The sequence below is a fragment of the Martes martes genome (genome assembly GCF_963455335.1).
Source record: "Martes martes genome assembly, chromosome: 4".
Lineage (NCBI taxonomy): Eukaryota > Metazoa > Chordata > Mammalia > Carnivora > Mustelidae > Martes > Martes martes.
The window spans coordinates 101,045,508-101,065,129 of NC_137891.1; the positions used below are offsets into that span (position 1 = coordinate 101,045,508).

The following is a 19,622-nucleotide window of genomic DNA, read 5'->3' on the forward strand; positions in this document are numbered from 1 at the left end:
AAACTCTTTAGTATTGGGTTGTTCAGAGTCAGATCAGAGCTCAGCCCATTAATAGCTTCAAGAGCTGGGGCAAATTGCTCATCCTTTGCTAAGCTTCTAGTAGGAAATCACAAAGTGGAGACATAATATCTACCTTACAGTATTTAAATGTTATAATATTTAAGTAAAATAATACTGTTTATCATTCCATATTTCCTTGTGTCAGGCACAGTGCAGGGCTCTTTGTGCATAATAACTTTAAACTTTTACATCAGCCCCACATTGATAATTGTTTTTGTTCTTTACAACTTTGAAAATGTGGTGATACCATGAACAAATATGGGAAGATGGAAGATAGGATCACGAATTGTTTGGGGGGTTGGGAAGGAACAAGGAACAGGCCACTCTGTAGAGCGTGGCCGACAGCAGTGTTTAATTGTATAGGTGCACTGTCAGGGTCAAGAAAGACTTGGGTCTACTAAGTCATCTGCTCGTCCGTAAAGCTGCTGTGCGCCCCGTGGTCTAATGTATCTTTAGCTCCAAAGCTGAACATTACCCTGAGACCCCTTGTGATACCGAATGCCTTTTTCTGGGAATCGGCATGGGATTGGGGAAGGGATGGTAAGATTGAGGACATCCCACAGTTGGAGCTCTGAGCTCAGTGGGTTGGTGTGACCACAAGCCTAAGCTGAGGGCCATGGCCTGCTGTAGAGCATTCTCACAGGCTGGGGCTGCTCTTCTGATCATTCTCCCAGACATGGGCCAGATGAAAATTCCCAGAAACCAAGACCCCTACAGATTTTCTCTTTTTTGTTAAACTCAGGGTGACAGATGACAAAGGTTAGAAGCATTAATTTTAGAAATCAGTAGACAACACTTGAATCTTAGATTTTCTAGTTGGGTGATCCTCAAAATATTTCTTAAGCTCTCTGAGCCTCCACTTCATCATCTGCAATTGTTGTGACATCAAAGGAGAAACTACAGGTAAAGCAGGTGTCACGACGATGCTCTGGAGATCCTAAGCGCTTAGAAATTGCTGGTGCTGACAGTTTTAGTTTCTCCTCCCAGGTGAATGCAGGCCCAGGGTTCTGGCCAGAGCTGATGTACCGTGGCTGGGAGCCATCCACAGCTTTCATGTAGGAGGCCAACAGCCAGTCTCTAGGCGTAAAATGAAATCACACCAAGCTCACCGTCTTAACTGATCTAGCAATCTGAAGGGGCCAGGCCCTGAAGGAGAATCCAGGTGTAAGCAGACAGAAGCCCCTGGGGGGTCCAGTGGGGGTGGGGATAGAGGGGGGGAGGGATAGAGGGGCTGGGGGCCTTTGGAGGATGGTTGCAGATGGTAAAGAACTTACACTGGGAGTTTAGCTGTGAGTACAGCATTGCTAGGGCACTGGTTACCTCTGCCAGGCTGCATGGACGGAGGACCCTGCGGGCACAAGCATAAGTCTGGGGCTGAGCCCACTGGCTGTGGCAATAACTTAGGTACGTGATGCTTGTGGCTGGAGGAGAGGCAAGGCCCGCCAGAGGAACTTGGGAAGGAACATACTTTGCCCCGTGCTGCTGTTCACCACTGACCTCACCTAGTATTGGGCCATGGAAGGCTCTGTAGACTCAAGCAAGGTCAGGATTTAACTGTATTTTTATAACATTGTTTAGGGCATCGAGGGCATCCAGATGTGTTTTGACATGCCTCTGTTTGCTAGAGTGTCTTGATATTATTTGAGGGTGCTTGTGTTTTTCTTTTTTCGAGGTAGACTGGCATATGTGTCTATTTCAAGCCTGTGAGACTGTGCTGATTTTTGTTTTAGGAGCAGCTACTTGAGTTTTACTGTTCTGTATGCTTTTGGCCTCATTTGGGAGTTTAAATTATTTCAGAATGGATAGAGACTGTAGGACAGAGAATCCCAAATCACAGGACAATTTGAAGTTCATTGACAAGGATAGTGAGAAAAGTGTGCTTTGCAGAATATTTTACTCTGAGTTTCTCTAATGTAATTAGTTTTGAAGGGGGAGAAAAAGCCCAACATTCAGCAGAAAGGCAGGAATAGAGGATCAATGTAATACAGTGGAGGATGAGGCTGTGTTCAGGTATTCTGCTTAATGGAAACTTGGAGGCACCACTGACTCCACGGAGGACAGGGCTGACTCCCTTTTGCTGTCTGTTCTTTTGGACACCCAGACAGTAATGGCAGGTTTGGATTCATTTTCTTCAGAAATATTTGAGAAACACTATCACCCAAATACTTGGAGACATAAAGTAGCAGGGAAGGGCCTCCATTCTGTGGTAAGCTGAACGTTTACCAGGGTTTCCTGCTTATTTTGTGTTGTCTGACATTGAGGCAACATCAGATTTTCTTCAGGCTCAGGGATAGACCCACGAAGGATGAGTTTTTTCCTCCCCCTAAGGTAGCCTTGATACCATTAGGGGCGGTGTTGTGTTTTCCTTGGTGGAGAGAGAGATGGCATCTGTGTTTGTTTCTCTGCGTCTGCCTTCGGAGGAGAGAGAGGGAAGCACAGCTTCCATGACTTTTCTCTCCTTGAAGGTCAAGTGCATTTGCTGCCCACTGAAGCCTCTGTTTTCCTTATGTATCCAGCCCTTTTCTGACTTATGCTAGGCCCGCACTAGTTCTCAGTACGGGAGTGCCTTGCCTTCTCAGTGCTATTCATTCTTTCTAGCTTGCATGCTGAATGCTTCCCAGAGGTCCTAGACCTTGGCAAGGGTCGCTGGCCATGTGGCTCTCATCTGTCAGCCTTAGCGGCCCCTGACCTGCTCCAGGAAGTTCTTTAGTACTAGGACAGACAGTACAGCCCATATCTTGAGATCAGTCATCTTTCTTTAATTATTGGTCTGAATGTATACTCCCCTACCTCCATTCAAATCTGTATCATTTTTGTTACCTTTATGTTTTTGTGTGCCCTGATGCAATTCTTGATCCTAAATTTGGTCTTTAAGCATGAACCCATCCATGGTTCTTTTGTCCACCCTAGAATTCAGGGCATCAACTCTCAAGCTCTTCACCTGAATAAATCCTTGCTTCTACCCAGCTTATACCGTTGAACATTAATCGCTTCTCTCCTACTTTAGTAAAAGTTTTTGTTGTATCTGCTCTGGAATGGAGACTCTGGTAGCCACCTGTCTTCTCATTTCCAGTCTCTGTGTTTTGTTCCCAAAGCTGTTCTTGACTGCTTTCACATGGTTCTCCAAGCCCTGTGCAAGTTTTTCCCTCCTACACAAATTGTCCACGTGTGAGTCTTACCTCTTCACCTTATGGCAAGCTTGTAGAGGACAGGCGTCTTCATGATGGGTAAGTTTCACAGGACATAGAATATTCTAAACCACTTTTAAAAAACTTTTATTAAGGGGTGCCTGGGTGGCTTGGTGGGTTAAGCCTCTGCCTTCAGCTTAGGTCATGATCTCAGGGTCTTGGGATCAAGCCCCACATTGGGCTCTCTGCTCAGCAGGGAGCCTACTTCCCTTCCTCCCTCTCTCTCTCTCTCTCTTTCTGCCTGCCTCTGCCTACTTGTGATCCCTCTGTCAAATAAATAAATAAAATCTTAAAAAAAATTAAAAAAAACCTTCATTAGTTGTATATTTTGTCATGGTAATATTAATAATGAATGTGCCTTTAACAAGTATGTTTAATGTTTTAAAGTACTAGCCTTTTTCGGGGAGTAGGTTTTGGTTTTGATAAATGATAGTAGCTTCAATTTGTATGAAGTGTATCCTGAAATCCTGCTCAGTTTACACTTTTGCGTGGAGTCTAGTATGAAACAGACTTGAAAAGGATAAGATGTTGATTTAAAAATGTTTTTTTCATATTTAATCATTAGGGTTTGAAGAGGAAATCCTTGTGAGGCATGTCAGATTATCGTTCAGATTTCCTCTTTTGTTCCCCAATATTGCTTTGTGGCAGTAGCCTCTCCATCTCCACATGCTTATAAAACACATTAATTCAACAGCAAACTTCATATTATCAGACACAATTTAAAATGTGCTACAAGAACTTAAATTCACCATGCCAGCTCAGCATTCCTAATTCATGTCATCTTTAGTGTTTGAGTTTAGAGTACAGATTTATTGGACCAGAGAATGAGAAAATCCAAATTCTCTAGAACCTGCCCCTTACGTGGAATAGCTAACACAGACGGACGTGTCTTTCTGTTCAATCCTGAATACTGAGAGTCTGCCTGCCCGCCCCCTCTCTTTACCTTTCTCATTCTCTGAGTATCAAGAGGATAACCTATATACTTCAATGGGAGAATTGAAGGAAAGCAAGATAATCCAGATGCACTGGATATCTGTGATTGTTGGAGTAGATAAATTCACTGTTCTCTTTCCAGTGTTAGAAAGCAACTAGACTATAATAGGCAGTTGATTTGTTGAATGTATGACTAAATGAATAAATTTTGATATCCTTATGAAATTGACTCCCCTTGATTCAGGATATGGTGTTGGGTGGGTCATTGCTTTGTTCTACCTTTAGGAGGCCTCTGAGGTTCCCACCGCACATTGTCACTTACGATGATAATAATAAGAGTAGATGTACCATCCAGCTTGTGTAAGTGCTTTTCATTTAATAAAATTTAACAAGATGTCCATATATGTGTTTCCATTTTATTTTCAGGGCAAATCTGGGTGATAGAACAGGTACCAACAAATGGTGATCCTCCTTCCTTCTCCCACTCCTGAGCCATGTCCTTATAGCAGGGGGTGACAGATGTAATTCTTTGGTTAGCAAGGAGACTAAAAGCGGAAAGATAGGTTATATGCCAAAAGCCACACATCACGTTTGTAACAAAGATCCAAATTACTTGTAGTCTGACATTTTTTCCCACTTCCAATGTATTATAGATTTCACTGACTTTACATTTCATTCAATAATTTCCTTGAGGGGCGCCTGGGTGGCTCAGTGGGTTAAGCCTCTGCCTTCGGCTCAGGTCATGATCCCGGGGTCCTGGGATCAAGCCCTGCATCGGGCTCTCTGCTCAGCGGGGAGCCTGCATCCTCTCCTCTCTCTGCCTGCCTCTCTGCTTACTTGTGATCTCTGTCTCTCAAATAAATAAATAAATTCTTTAAAAAAATAATAATAATTTCCTTGAGATGTCACAGAAATTCAGTGATGGATGTATATTTAAAAATTCTATGGAGTCAACATTGAATGAAATAAAGAAGTGCAATATATAATAGATAAGAAAATACTGTTTTTCAGAGCCAAGCATTATCTTATTTTTATTGGTATTTTGAAACTATTTATTCATTTCCCTAGATAAAAGACGGTACGTGATTTGGAATATAAAGAATAAGACTTGGATGTGATTTATAAATCTCTTTTCTGTTTTCATTCCTTTTATGAATCCTTAGGAATAGGTGAAGGTCTCCCTTCTGAACTCTGTTTTTTTAACTTGGTTTTTGGAGGGCCTATTTTTTGTTCATTTTATTGCCCTTTCCAGTAGCCAGCAGCATAATTAGTGTGCTGTGGTGTTGAGGGAACAAATTATGAAAAAACAAGTAAGGATTTAGGATTGTTTACAGAAAGATTGTGTGAATCAGGGTCTTTGTACATACCTATTAGCCATTTGGTGGATTTAATTTCATAATATAGGAGTCTGAAATTGTTCATGATAATAAAAGAAAGGAAAAACCCACCATTTAATCAAACTCTTAAAGTTGTATCTTACTGGAAAGCCTACATTGGGGGAATAAAATGATAGATCTTATTTTGATTTTTGGCTAAGACTACTTGGCTTAAGTGTGCTTTTGTAGAACTGGAGAATTCAGAAGCACATGAGACATTACAAAAACAACCTGGATAGCTATTCTGATATTCTTGAATGTTTACTTAGTTGGTGAAACTCAGCGTATACAAAATACTTTACTAAATTAGATCCATTTTCCAGCCAGCTCAGTGATCGGTCCTGTATGTTGGGGACTGAGTGAGGCATGGGGTTTCTATTTCATACAACTTTAGATCGGTTTTGAACTTTAGGTCTGTAGGATTTGTGTATTTTTCTGATATATCTTTAGTCCTCGTGGAGAAAGGTGTTATATAAGCTAATATCAATGGAGATAATAATTGCCTTTATTTGTTTTGGAAATTTCTTCTAAATTATAAGGACTGTTACCTCTAGATCTAGTACCTGAGGATTTGGTACAAATGCTTGTCTTATCTATAGATAACTTTCATATATTTGGAATTATTTTTAAACTTGAAAGATATTTGACTAACCAAAGCTTGGTATCTGACTTTAGGGGACAGGAAGGCCATTTTAAGTGATGATATGTAGATGGAATAGGTCCCGAAAGACCCCCCGTAGAATTGCTTTAACTGAATAGTACTTTAACATGATGTCCTGGGTTCACACCCGGAAGAGGTGGAAGGGGCAGGTGCACATTTGTATTTTGAGGATGTTGTTGAAGACATTGGCTACATATCACACACTGTGCCCCTTTCATGGAAACCTTATCAGTGCAATTTTTTCTTACACTGTAGTCCCAGGAAAATTCGTACAATGATCTTAGAAGCTAACCTGTTTTCCTCTCTGCTTTGGTTTCTGGGAGATTTAGCACTAAATTTGTAACCTATGTTTAATAACCAGTTGTATTTGGGATACGTTTTGTACACTAACTTCATTTTACTCCTGTATCTTTAATCTTCTTTTGACATTCTGTTAAATTTCAACACATTTGTTTAATGCCTGTTTATGCTAGGCACCATGCATGATGCGAGGGATACAGAGATAAAAACAATCTGACACAGCGGGGCGCCTGGGTGGCTCAGTGGGTTAAGCCTCTGCCTTCAGCTCCGGTCCTGGGATCGAGCCCCGCATCCAGCTCTCTGCTCAGCGGGGAGCCTGCTTCCTCCTCTCTCTCTGCCTGCCTCTCCATCTACTTGTGATCTCTCTCTGTCAAATAAATAAAATCTTTAAAAAAAAAAAAAACAAAAAACAATCTGATACAGCCCTGACCTTATGGAGCTTATAGTTTTTTGGGGGGAAAAGAAACATTAATAAAATACTCATGGAAATAAATGTAAAAGAGGATATTATTACAAGTATAATGAGGGAACATTACATGCTATGAGACTCTATAATGGTCCTAATTTCTCCTTTCCTGTATATGTTATATCCATTATAGTAACAGAGATATACACACATATATACATATGTACATATTTGTTCATAGTAAATTTTATACTTCCATTTTCTTGTAAAACCTCTTCTTCAATATGATCAAATGGCTGATTATTCTTCCACTATATGGAATTTGCACAATGTATTTGCCCAGTACCTTATCATTGGACATTTAATTTTTTTACAGTTATTAACTATTATAGACAAAATGTTCTGATTTTCATTCTTTTGAAAGCCAAGGTTTCCTAGTAGGTGATGTTTTAGCAAGAAAAAAGGTACATTCCACCCCCCACACTCGAGAAGTTTGGGTAGAATCCTGTTTAATTAGTCAAGGAAAGAAGATCTTAACTGATAGCAGGAAGAACAGGAACAAGGTATAGCTGAGCGAGCTTTCTTTGAGTCTACCCCTGCCGGTCACTCTGTCTGCATTGGACCGCATTTTGCCTATTCCAGAAATTTCGATTCCTGCTATAGCATGCTTTTGTACCTGGGGCTAGGCTACCATTTTGAAACACTAACAATCTTTGCACTTCCATTTAAGGAAATATTTACAGATGATGAGGTCTTTTGGTCCTTAGACTAAATGCAGCCCTCACAAAGATCCTCTCTCTAAGTGGAGCGAGGGAGGGGGCGGGAAGGAAAGAACAAAGCAATTAGTGTCCTGGAATGACTATTTCCAAACATGGTGTTTGCTGCAGTCTTGATGTTCTGGAACATCCATTATCTCTACATTTACTGATGAGGCTGAATAGTTTATTATAGGCTTCTTAGTCAGTTTTTCTTGATCAATTTCTTGGTTGTATCCTTTGCCAAGTTTTCTGTGGGTCAAGTTTATCATTGTACTATCACTGACTAGTAATAGCTTCTTTTATACCAAGAGTATTTTTGTATATGTTGCAAACACTTAATTCTGTTTGTCTTTGCTTTTTAATTGCCTTGTGATATTTTTAGCATAGTGATTAAGAGCAAAGGCTTTGAGACACACATCTTTGCCTCAGATCCTGTTCGGTGACATATTATCTGTGTACTTTAGTCGGGTTGCTTGTACATATTCTTGTGATTATCCCTGTTGTTCTTTTCATCTCGAAAAAGAGGAGATGTAAAGAATACATTGAATAATGCACATTTGCTATAGAAACTGGAAAACACAGATAACTTTAAAATGAAAAAAAAAAAACCTTACATAATGCATTTACCTATTGTTCTCATTTTTATATATGTAAGCAAGTAGTTATGTATGTTATGTTAATCACAGTTATGGATATAGTTTGGTAGCAACGTATTCTCCTATAATATATTGCAAATATATTATATGGCTAATATGCATGTTCTTTTTCATTTCTGAGTGTTGTATTCTATGGCATAGGTGTGCTATAATATGTTTCCTTTTTTTTTAAATAAATCAATTCCAATTTTTAATTATTAAAAATGTTGTAATGAACCCTTTGTGATTATTTCTAATAAGTAGAATTTTATGTCAGAGAATTAGTAAGTCTTTCAGGTTAAACTTCGGATATTTCTGTAGCTTTATCCACACTAGGTATTATCTGTTTTAGCTCTTGTTTTTGCCAGTTCAATATGTGAAATGATATCTTATTTAAATTTGCATTGCTTTTTGTTACCAGTAACTTAAGCATGTTTTATGTGTTTATTGATTGTTTCATTTCTTCTTTCTTAGTAAGTCACTCTGTTGATTTCTTTGCTAATTTTTCAGTTGGGGTCTCCATTTTTTTCTTACAGATTTTTCAAGAACATTTATATATTGCAAGGACATTAATCCCTTATCATACACATCATAGATATTTTCCTATTTTCTGGGTTTTTGGTTTTTTTTTTTAGTTTTTGATTCAAGGAAAATTTTGGGTTTTTAAAAATAAATCCATTCAACTTTATTTTTTACATTTAAAGATTATGTAGTCATCAATATTTCCTTCAAGTGTTCAGGTTTCTATCTAAATTTTATATTTAGATGTAGAAATAAGGTGCATGAGGACAGAAGTTCTGTCCATCTTATTCCTCATTGCTGGCTGTGTTCATGGTACATCATAGGTATGTAATACATATTTGTCAAAGAAATAATATCAATCTTTGAGCTTTATATCCTTATAAAAATAGGTGATAGTAATGTAATTTCCTTAACCTTTTCAACCTGGGAATGCATTTTCTGAAACATATTTATACTTTGTTATTTTTTCTTTGTCTGGAACATTCTTCCTTTCACCTGCTGAATTCCTGATTATCTTTAGATCCCAATGCAAGCATTGTTTCTGTAGGAAAGCCTTCTTTGATAATCTGTTCACAAGGTCACTTTCCAAGTTGTAAGTTTTCTTAACACTGTCTTTGACACACCTGTAATTTCATAGTTGTTTATGGAATTACTTAGATATTTATTTTCCCCAACAGCACCAAACAACAAAAACTATGTTTCTGCTCATCGTTGTATCCCACTGCCTAGCACATATTATGTGTTTAACAAGTTTTTCATTTTTTGAGCAGATAAGTAAATGAACAGACTGTCACAAAAATCACATAGCACGTCTGTGCACATGTTTGGTCCCCTGCAAGACTTTATCTTCTCTATTATTGATCTGTCTGTCTCATTGTCAGTCCCATACAGATTTAATAATGTACCTTTAAAAAACATTGTAGTATCTCTTAGATTATGATGACTTCCTACATACTCCCTATAATAATTTGTCTTCGTTTTCACATTTTCCCGATTATCCTCACACATTTATTCACCTAGTTGAATTTTATAATGATTTCTCTCTTTTTTTTCTTAAGATTTTATTTATTTATTTGACAGAGAGAGCACAAGTAGGCAGAGCAGCAGGCGGGGGGGAGGGGGGAAGCAGGCTCCCCGCTGAGCAGAGAGCCTGTTGTGGGACTCTATCCCAGGACCCTGAGATCATGACCTGAGCTGAAGGCAGAGGCTTTAACCCACTGAGCCGCCCAGGTGCCCCTATAATGATTTCTCAAGTTAAAAAAAATAAAACAGCAAAAACAACCGTGTGTGTGTTGCTGTGTTAACATGTGTTGGTTTGGGGGAAAGGAATTGTTTTAACTTTATCACTTAACCTGAGAGACTGTGTATTTATAATAGAATATGCAAACTTTGTATTCAGCAGTTAGCTTTTATTTACTTGAATACTTTTGATTTTCCTCTGTTAATTTTTAAATTTTATTCACATAGAACCTGAACATTTCATGCTAGGATTTTTCTTAGACATTTTTGTGCAGGAGAGAGTAAGCTTGGTAAGTTTGGGTTTCCTGTCTTTAAAATAAGGGTCTGCTTACAGGGTTGTCCCTTGGCTGGCATCTGGGAACTTCTGCTTTGAAATGTCCCCTCTTGTGCCAAGTGGTAAGGTCATTTGGTGTGCCAAGGGGACTGAATTTCATTGTGCCAGCCTACCTAGACTTTTAAAAAAAAATTTTTTTTTAAACCATGTGATTTATGGTGAGCATCTGCTTTCCTTCTGGGAGCTTTTAATGATTGTGGCTGATCATGCAGGTGATCATGATGGCGGGTCATGATGGCGGCCTGTCTGACCAACCTGTGAAAAAACTTATACTTTGAATCTCAAGGAGTATGTTGCTGGGTGAAAACACTACCATGTGTTCCTGCACTTCACTGCTGGAGAACGTTTGGAGAACGTTTGTAGCTTAGAGATACATTTTTCCAGATACCATCTGACGTGTCGTGTCTTCTTACTAGTTTCATTAGTTTGCATTTCTTCTTTTAGTTTTTCCCAGTTGTCCCAATAATGTCATCTCCAAATGATAATTCTTGTGTTTTTGTTTTGTTTTGTTTTGTTTTTACAATTATCTCACACATTTATTTTTGTCCTATTACGTCGATCAGATCTTCCACAACAATGCTGAATAATTGACTTCAGCAAACTTTCTTCCCATGGCAAGGTCTGTGTACCTCTAGTGTATAACCTATGGCTTATGAGCATTTGGTAAAGAAGACACATGCAAAGGACATGCTAGAACTTCAAACACTTTCTATGCCCTTGCTAGAAGTTTTAGCTTTATCCCTGTAGGCCTGTAGGCCATAGGAAGCAGCAGAAGTCTTAAAGGGAGGGAGTGACCTATTTTTATTTTTTGAAGGCAATCCTGGAAATAGTATGGGCGATGGCTTTAAGTAGGGAAAGAAAGAAGGTGGAATGATTAAGAAGGCCTTTGTAACAATTTACTTGAGAGATACTGAGGGAGTGAATTAGGTACTAAGGAAAAAAGAATGGAACCTGAATTTTTGAGGAGGTATTTTTAAAGTTGAAACAACAGAAATTCATTACGGTTTCAGGGAAGGAGAAATTGGAACAGAAAAGGGGTTAAGGGGAAAATGACTATGTAGAAATTATGAGGGAGAGGGAAAAATTCATTGTACCTCTCAAGTTTCCAGGCTAGAAGATAGAGTGAATGTCAGTGGGTTGAAATCAGAATTTGGTCAGAGTCCAGTATGTTAGGAAAGGTGTGGAGCTGAGTTCTGTATACCTGCGGAGCCCCTGGGAATGCAGATTCCGAGAATAGAGAAGGGGCCCAGGCTAAGGGGAGGCACATGGTCTTCAGCACAGTCTAACACAAAACCAGATGAGAAGAGGCAAGAATCTAAGGAGAATGTGTCAAGTTAAAAAGAGGTATAAGAGCGTGAGCATACTTTGCCTTTTAAGTATTTGGTTGATTAATTGTATTACTGATGGGCCCTATATGACCCTAGAGAAATGGGAACATTTTCCTGAGAAAGCTACAAGATTCCATTCAAGTTCTCACAAGTAAACTGTCTTACGCCAAAACAGGTTCCTTAAATGGAATCCTCTGAGTAGAGCTGCGTGACTGAGCAAGTGAGCTAACCTATATTTGACCCTCGGTTCTCATCTATAGATAACCCAGTCCCATATGGTCTTGCTGTGTTTGCTCTTGCTTCATTACAAGGAATGCTCTCTCTAGTGCCCACAGAGATTTTGTTGGTCAACTAAATGTGGCATTAATCCCTGTGTAAGATCTCACCTCTTTCCTTGGTTCCTGCCAACCTCCGCTACCTCATCTCTTTCATCTCTCTTTTTCACTCATTGTGCTCTGGCTGAAGGATCCTTCTTTCTGTTCAGGCCTTGGGATCTGTGTTTATGGTAGGTACTTAATATGAATGAGTGACTCTGGCTTCTAGGTTTCTTGTGAGAAGTAAATGTGAAAAAATATATGAAGAGCCTGTTAATGTGCCTGGTGCATTACAAGTGTTCAGTAAATGCCACTTTTGGTCATTTTTGTCATTTTTGTTCTTGTGTTACCCACCTGTAACTCTAATAGTTCTCCATACTTTTCTGCTCCAATCTACCTTTCCAACTCTTCCCATCCAACCAACTTACTGTCTTCGGTTTTTGCCTCCCCACAGGCTGTAGTTCGTGTGTGCTGATACCTCTCTTCATTTGGCACTTGATATGATTTCATCTAATTCCCTGGACTTTTGCATACATGTATTCTCTTGGGCAACCCTGTTTCTTATCATGCATCTGTGGATTTCTGGTCCAAAGGACCAGAAATATAATATATATAATAGCCTTCCTGCGTGAAATTCTCAGAAGAATGGGAATCCTCTGGGGACTAGGTCCCAAGACTAGGAAGGGATTCTTAAAACGCATAAGACACTGTTCTGATTACATCATTATTTTGTGGATTTGGAATCAGCAGCTTGTAAATGGTAGCCAGTGCTTATTGAAACACTAACTCTGGGCCAGGCAAAGTCCTAAGCGCTTTACTTACGTTATCTTGGTTTATGGATTGATTTTGTGAGTATTCCTGTCATACTTACTAACTGGCCCAGGGTCATGCTGTTAGTGACTTACAAGTTAGCATTTAAGCCCAGGTGGTCTAATTTCAGATTCCTGCCCTCAGCTATACTTTTGTATTCTATAGTTCCTCAGTAGCAGTTCCTGGGTCACAGAGTTAACTCTTACTCTTTAGTGTTTAATTTTAAATTTAGAAAATAATACACAGTTATAGTTTGTTTGTTCGTTCTTTCATCTTACATTCCAGTAGCTCCTCCCTACCATTTTGAGTCTCATTTCACTTATGGCAACTACTATTAACAATATTTTCAGGATTGTTTTTCTTTCTTGTCTTTTTTTTTTTTTTTTTCTTAAACTCCTTAGTGTGATTCTCCTCCCAGCTTTTTGTCTTCCAAAAACTCAGCTTATTCCTAGTCGGCTGTGAAAGTGACTGACGGCCGGTGTTCCACCTCTGCCACAGGCAAGCTTATAAAATTAGTTAAATTCTTACTTGTTTGGGATCCATTTACATTTCTAAAGAAGACCTACTTTTCCTCTACAGTGCCATGAATTCTTCACGTTCCCAGGACTCTATAAGCTGTTACTTGACAATCCATGTGTGACTCTCTCACCTTGGTGTTCAGAGAAAAATGAGCAACAGGCCTTCCTGGCTCAGGAAATGGGGTTTGATGCTCTTTCAGTGCATGGCTTTATGGACTCAAGATTCTCGTGAAGAGAGTTTTTCTTTTAGAACCTTATCTTTTCTCTACTTGTCTATTCATGAAGTGCTATAACTTTTAATCAGGAACACAAAAATACCACGATGGAAATGGCCATGGTTTTCAGCATGCAGAAGAACATTTTCCTAAAAAGTGAGGTCACCAGAAGCATGGAGCCGAGAAATCCCAGATGGCACTAATATTTGATTTCATTTTTAGCACGCTCATATTCAGCAGATGGATTGGAAGGCTGACCTCTCTGACACTTCTGCATCACTGCCTGCTACTCCAATTGCCTTTGCGCATGTTTTTTCATAACACTTCTCCTGGTCCCTCAGAGATTGATGCCTGGTCGCCCGCCTGCGCTATGCTTCATTACACCAAGGCTCCGTGTGGTTGAGAGTTGCTGTATTCTATAAAAGGGGAGAAATCCTAGCTCATCAGTGTCTCAGACTTTTCGCACACACTCTCAAATTGCTTGTAACGTGTCAGAGAGCATCATCTTAGATTTCCTGATATACCTCGGATTTAGATCTGTTTTTTAGTCCTTTTCTAATTTTTCTGCTTTCTTCTGTGACACAGATAAATTTGTGATTACTATTAAAAAAAAAAACTTCTCTGAAAATGGCTAATTGACTGTTTCCAACAATCTAATTATATTAAGGTGAATATTGTTGAATTCCTCTTTGCACAGAAGCTTCGGGAACAAAGAGAACGAACCTGGGTTGGAGGGCCCGGCTCTGCCATTTCCCTCACTTTAGTATTAGCCTCAGTTTCCTTGTTTGTAAATTACTGATATCATTAGTGCTGAGTCATTAGCATTGGTGTGAAGGTTAAGCAGAGTAACGAACATCATGTGGTCATCCCAGCATTGGCACAAAGTTACTTTGGTTGTGTCATTTTTTTTTTTTTTTTAAATCTTACATCTGTTATGGTAGTTTCTGGTATGCTTCATAGATTCTTTTGCATATGTAGTTAATAAAAATAAAATCTAGGGTGCCTGGGTGGCTCAGTGGGTTAAGCCTCTGCCTTCAGCTCAGGTCATGATCTCAGGGTCCTGGGATAGAGCCCCATCTCAGGCTCTCTGCTCAGTGGGGAGTCTGCTCCCCACCCCCTGACCCCTGCCTGCCTCTCTGCCTACTTGTGATCTCTCTGTCAAATAAATAAATAAAAAATAAAATCTAAAACACAGTTTTGTTGATTTTTATTTGGATTACAAGGAAGGCAAATTATTAAGGAGGGAGTTTTTGATAATCAGACTGATGTTTTGTTTCAAAACTTTTTACAAAATTACTTTATTCACTTTTACAGATGATTACATCATACACATACCTATTTAGAGATGGCTTCTATGGGGTTGAAGCACCCTTTTCCCCTCCTGCCCGCCCTCTCTATTTAGTTTATATTTCAGTGATGTGGCTGGGGAAGCTATCACACAGCATGAATATCCAGCAGGTTTTTGTGTTTGTCCTGGCAGGTTGACCTCTGTGGCCATTCTGTAGAGTTCTCTGGGAACCCTCCATTCTGAGGAGGATTAGTTTGCTTAAATCCTTACATGTTGCTGCTTTGCACGCAACGAGATTTTGGTGCATATTTCAATGCAAAGCCTACTTTTGGCTTAGAAAACATTGCATATTTAATAGCCTTTTTGCTTGAATCATATCTCTACCCCATGTAATGTTGATGAATTTAGGTTTTAGAGGACTAGACTGCTATTTTGTTGTGAAACTTTCTTTAGGAAGTTACTTTTTTTTTTCCTTTTTATAGATCGAACATAAGGCCAGACTACGCAGACTCCAATTTCCATGAGTTCAAGATGCACACCTTCAATCGGGTTACATCCTGCAAAGTCTGCCAGATGCTCCTGAGGTAAGCTTGCTTGGTCCTGGTTTTCACTTTAAAAGAGCTGCTATAATTACTCAGTGTCTCAGACTTTTCTAATATCCCAGCCAAAATGTTCTGAAGTGGGGAAATGGCCTTGACAGTTTTGAGCCAACAGATCTTTCCTCAGCCTCCTACCTGGATGCTTCCTTCTGAACCCCAGGAGACCCTCTCTCCTGCTGAGAAGATTTTGCCAAGCTGTGTTCCTTTGTTTTCTTTTTTGTGCTCATGGTTTCATAGAGGCAGCATTTAGCACCTTTTAACATATCACTCTCTAATTTTACCTTTCAGAGGAACATTTTATCAAGGCTATTTATGTTTTAAGTGTGGCGCAAGAGCACACAAAGAATGCTTGGGAAGAGTAGACAATTGTGGCAGAGTTAATTCTGCTGGTAAGTCATGTTTATTGTTGTGATTCTCCTTTTAATTAGGATATAAAACTTGATAAACATCATTAAGACCTAATTTACTCTTAATATGTGTTTATGGTGACAGATCTGCTTTTGAAACTATCATTTATAAGGACAATTAAAGAAATGTTTTAAATTCCTGTGACTTTTATACGTACCTGGGAGGCAGAAGCCCTTTGGGGGTGGGGGGCCTTGGAAGATTTCGGGCCACCCATTTCATTCAACCTGGCCCCTGAGTCTCACTAATGCTGTACAAATACAGCCAAAGCACACAAATGGAGAAACAAAAACAAACCCCCCCCCCAAATTTTTTTTTTTCACTTCTTTCTTTAGTCCTTAAATTTCTCCCTTGTTCTCTTAAATATTCAGCTCAGAAATGGTAATGATACCAGAAGTAAACATCACACAGACTAATTCATGAATTAATGAATTGAATACATTGTCATTTTGCAGCATTTAACAGAGAGCATATATCCTTTGGATTTTATGTAAATATTTTCCCCTTGGTTTTTAAAAATAATGCTCCATGACTGTTACGTGAGCCAGTTGCTAAGACTGTTGGCAATTATGCATTCAATAGCCTTTTGCCTCTCTCTGCTCCTCTTGGGCTCTCTTCTTTCTCTTTCTTTTCTGGCCTCTTTATACTTTCTCTTTCTTCTTCTTTCTCTTTGTCCTTTTCCCCTGAGTTTCTCTTGTGTTTTATCAATAAGACCTTTCAAAATCAGTAAAACTTTTTGAACAGAAGAAAGAGATCTTTAACAGCTTGAGTTCAAAAGGTAGCCATGTCAACCTTTGATTTTCCCAAAGGAAAAGGTGGACATTGAATTATTTTGGATAATATGAAGAAGAGTGAAACAGAATAATAGCTCATTTCAGAGCTGAGTTCAGAAAATGGGCAGTTGTAGAAAAGTTGTTAATCCCATTAGAGGACTGGGATCACAGCTCATTCCTCTTACTCTGCTCCTCCGGTGGATGGTTTTTAAGATTCCCATGAGCCATGAGCTCTCTATACCAGACATGGGTAGCTGCAAGGAGAAGCATCCCGCGTTGGTTGAGCACCTGCACTGGGCTGTCTGCCAGGCCTGTCCTGCACGAACTCATTCAGTCCTCAGGGCAATGCTTCCCATTTTCTGATGCGAGTCAGTGTTCATGCAATTGACTTCAAGTCTGCTAAGACAAGGAGACAAGATCAGCACCCACTAAGGTTTCTGAAGGTCAGATAGAGTTGACAAAGTTGTAAAATAGAAATGTTATATGCTATTATTATTCTTCCGTTGTCCACCTGGTACATCTTATCACTTAAATTTTTGTTGTTCTGTCTTTATTTGTTCTATCCTTTAATCTCTTTGAGCACAATTAACATGTTTGGTGATGGTGGTAGGCTAATGTGTTTTTATAAAGCACCCCCCCCCCACAAGCCCTTTTTTAGGAGTTTCAGTCTGTGAGGAATGGGAAGTGATCTCATAGTTGGCATGGATCTTGCCTTCTACTGAAAGAGTGCAGGAGAGTAGTTGAGAGTCAAGCAGAAATGGTGGAAAATCTCCTCCTGCCCTTTGCTAGCTATGCAAGCTTGGGAGTGTTACTTAAGCATTCTGAGGTTTTGTGTATTCTTCTATAAAAAGGAAATTAGAGGATTATCATGGGGATCAAATGAAGCAATGTTGATGCTTAGTACAGTGTCTGTGTACAATAAAAATTCAGTGTTTCCATCCAGGATGTTATGATGAGAGGTTTGTTTCTATTTTTTGGAGTTTTTTGTTTTGTTTTTGTTTTTTTAAAGGCATGGGTTTAATCTGTATTTTTGCTGTGCTTTTATGATGTGGAGCGAGCATGGATAGAAGAAATAGTGAGCACCGAACTTTGAAGTGATATAAGTGAATGATGCTAAAGGACTACATTTTTAAATTTTACTTGGAAAAAAATCAATAGGAAACAGTTGAGAATTCCTGGTCAAGCAGATTAAAAAAAAAAAAAAATGCAGGGGCGCCTGGGTGGCTCAGTGGGTTAAAGCCTCTGCCTTCGACTCAGGTCATGATCCCAGGGTCTTGGGATCGAGCCCCACATCGGACTCTCTGCTCAGCGGGGGGGGGGGGCCTGCTTCCTCCTCTCTCTCTGCCTACTTCTTTGTCTACTTGTGATCTCTGTCAAATAAAAATAAATAAATAAATAAAAATAAAATCTTTTTAAAAAAATGCATTCCCTGTCTAAGTCATTATTCCAGTATCCCCTGGCCTTCTGTGAGTAACTCTGGGCTGGGATACTGTGTGTGATGGCAGGAAAGTCCACAAGGTCTGGAGTCTTGGTCTGGTTTGAATCCCTCTCAATGCTTATGCACTGGGTGACTTTGAAACCAGTTACTTAACCTTTGTAATTCTTAATTTTTTCCCTTCTAAAAGCAGGATAATAAAGGCACCTAGTCTTTAAGTTTATATTCTTTTAAAATAAATACAAAGTGCCAGATCCTGTTCTAAGTATATCACTGCTGTCAACTCACTTAGTCCTGTATGAATCTTTTAAAGTTGGAATTACTGCTATTCTTGTCTTACATATGAGAAACTAAGGCATGGAGAAATAAGTAACTGGCCTTAGTTGCTTGATCAATAGAGCAAAGATGCAAATCCAGGCAGTCCAACTCCTGATCTTGTTCTGAACCCCTGAGTTCTGCTCAGCTGTTTTCTCTGAGAAAGAGAGTTTCTACATTTTTTTATGCAAAAATACTCCTAAATTCAATTAAGTTAGTAACTACCAAATATGTTTAGGTTTCAATGCTTTGAAGCGCTGTGAGAAATTCAGGCCTCCCTGGGACTATGCCTGCATTTTTCCCCATCAAGTGTCTCAGAGCTGGAAGATTAAGGCACCTTCAGTTCTAGGATCTCTTATTTTAAGATGAGGAAGCTGAGTTATAAAAGTAAGAAAATGAGGCCATTATGCCCTGCAGGTTATAGATAATGCTTAGTTATACAGATATCATTTTTTTAAAAGATTTATTTATTTATTAGAGAGAGAGAGATCACAAGTAGGCAGAGAGGCAGGCAGAGAGGGGTGTGGGGAAGCAGGCTCCCTGATACGGGGCTCAGTCCCAGGACCCTGAGATCATGACCTGAGCTGAAGAGAAGCTTTAACCCACTGAGCCACCCAGGCACCCCACAGATATCATTTATTAAAAGGTAGTATAATTCTCTAAACTCTGTTATAGAATTCACTATAAAGTAGGAAAAAAAATTTTTAAGTCTCTGGCTAAATTTACTTCTTGGAGTTTTAAACATAATTCTCTTGCTCTCTTGATTTTCTGCCTTGCATCCAATGTTGTCCTCCATTCTCCCGTTTTATACATCTGTGTCTCACTTTCTTTCTGTCCTTTCCTGCCCAAGATTTTAAGAGACTGATGGCATTGAATGCTCAGTCTGTTAATTGGTGGTATGAAGTGGTAAGAACCTATTAGGAGGCTTCCCTCTTTTGCCTCCAGATGAGGATTTGCTGGGCAGCCCTTCAGAGTAAAAGGCCTTGCTTATCCTGAGTGAAGAGGAGTCTGTTATAGCTGTCAGCAGCTGGGGGTACTGGGTGTACACATCTGCTCCTTTCATCCATCCACTCACGGGTAAGACCTGGGGAGCCCAGCATCTATGACCGCACCTATCGGGTCTCCCACAGTTCTGGAAAATTCCATTTTGCATTCTTTCTGTTCCTTTTGTTTCAATCCAGTTGGCTCCTGGAATTTCCCCCCAAAGGCC

At 39.4% G+C, this 19,622-nt stretch overlaps 1 protein-coding gene across 2 annotated transcripts in view; it reads left to right on the forward strand.

The window, feature by feature from the left end:
- VAV3 (vav guanine nucleotide exchange factor 3) overlaps positions 1–19,622 on the forward strand; it is a 363,312-nt gene that overhangs the window by 222,047 nt on the left and 121,643 nt on the right. For both annotated transcript variants that reach the window (XM_080800645.1, XM_080800646.1), the window contains exons 16-17: positions 15,368–15,469; positions 15,773–15,873. In XM_080800645.1, the coding sequence (XP_080656771.1) occupies positions 15,368–15,469; positions 15,773–15,873 (203 nt within the window). The remainder of the gene's footprint in view (positions 1–15,367; positions 15,470–15,772; positions 15,874–19,622) is intronic.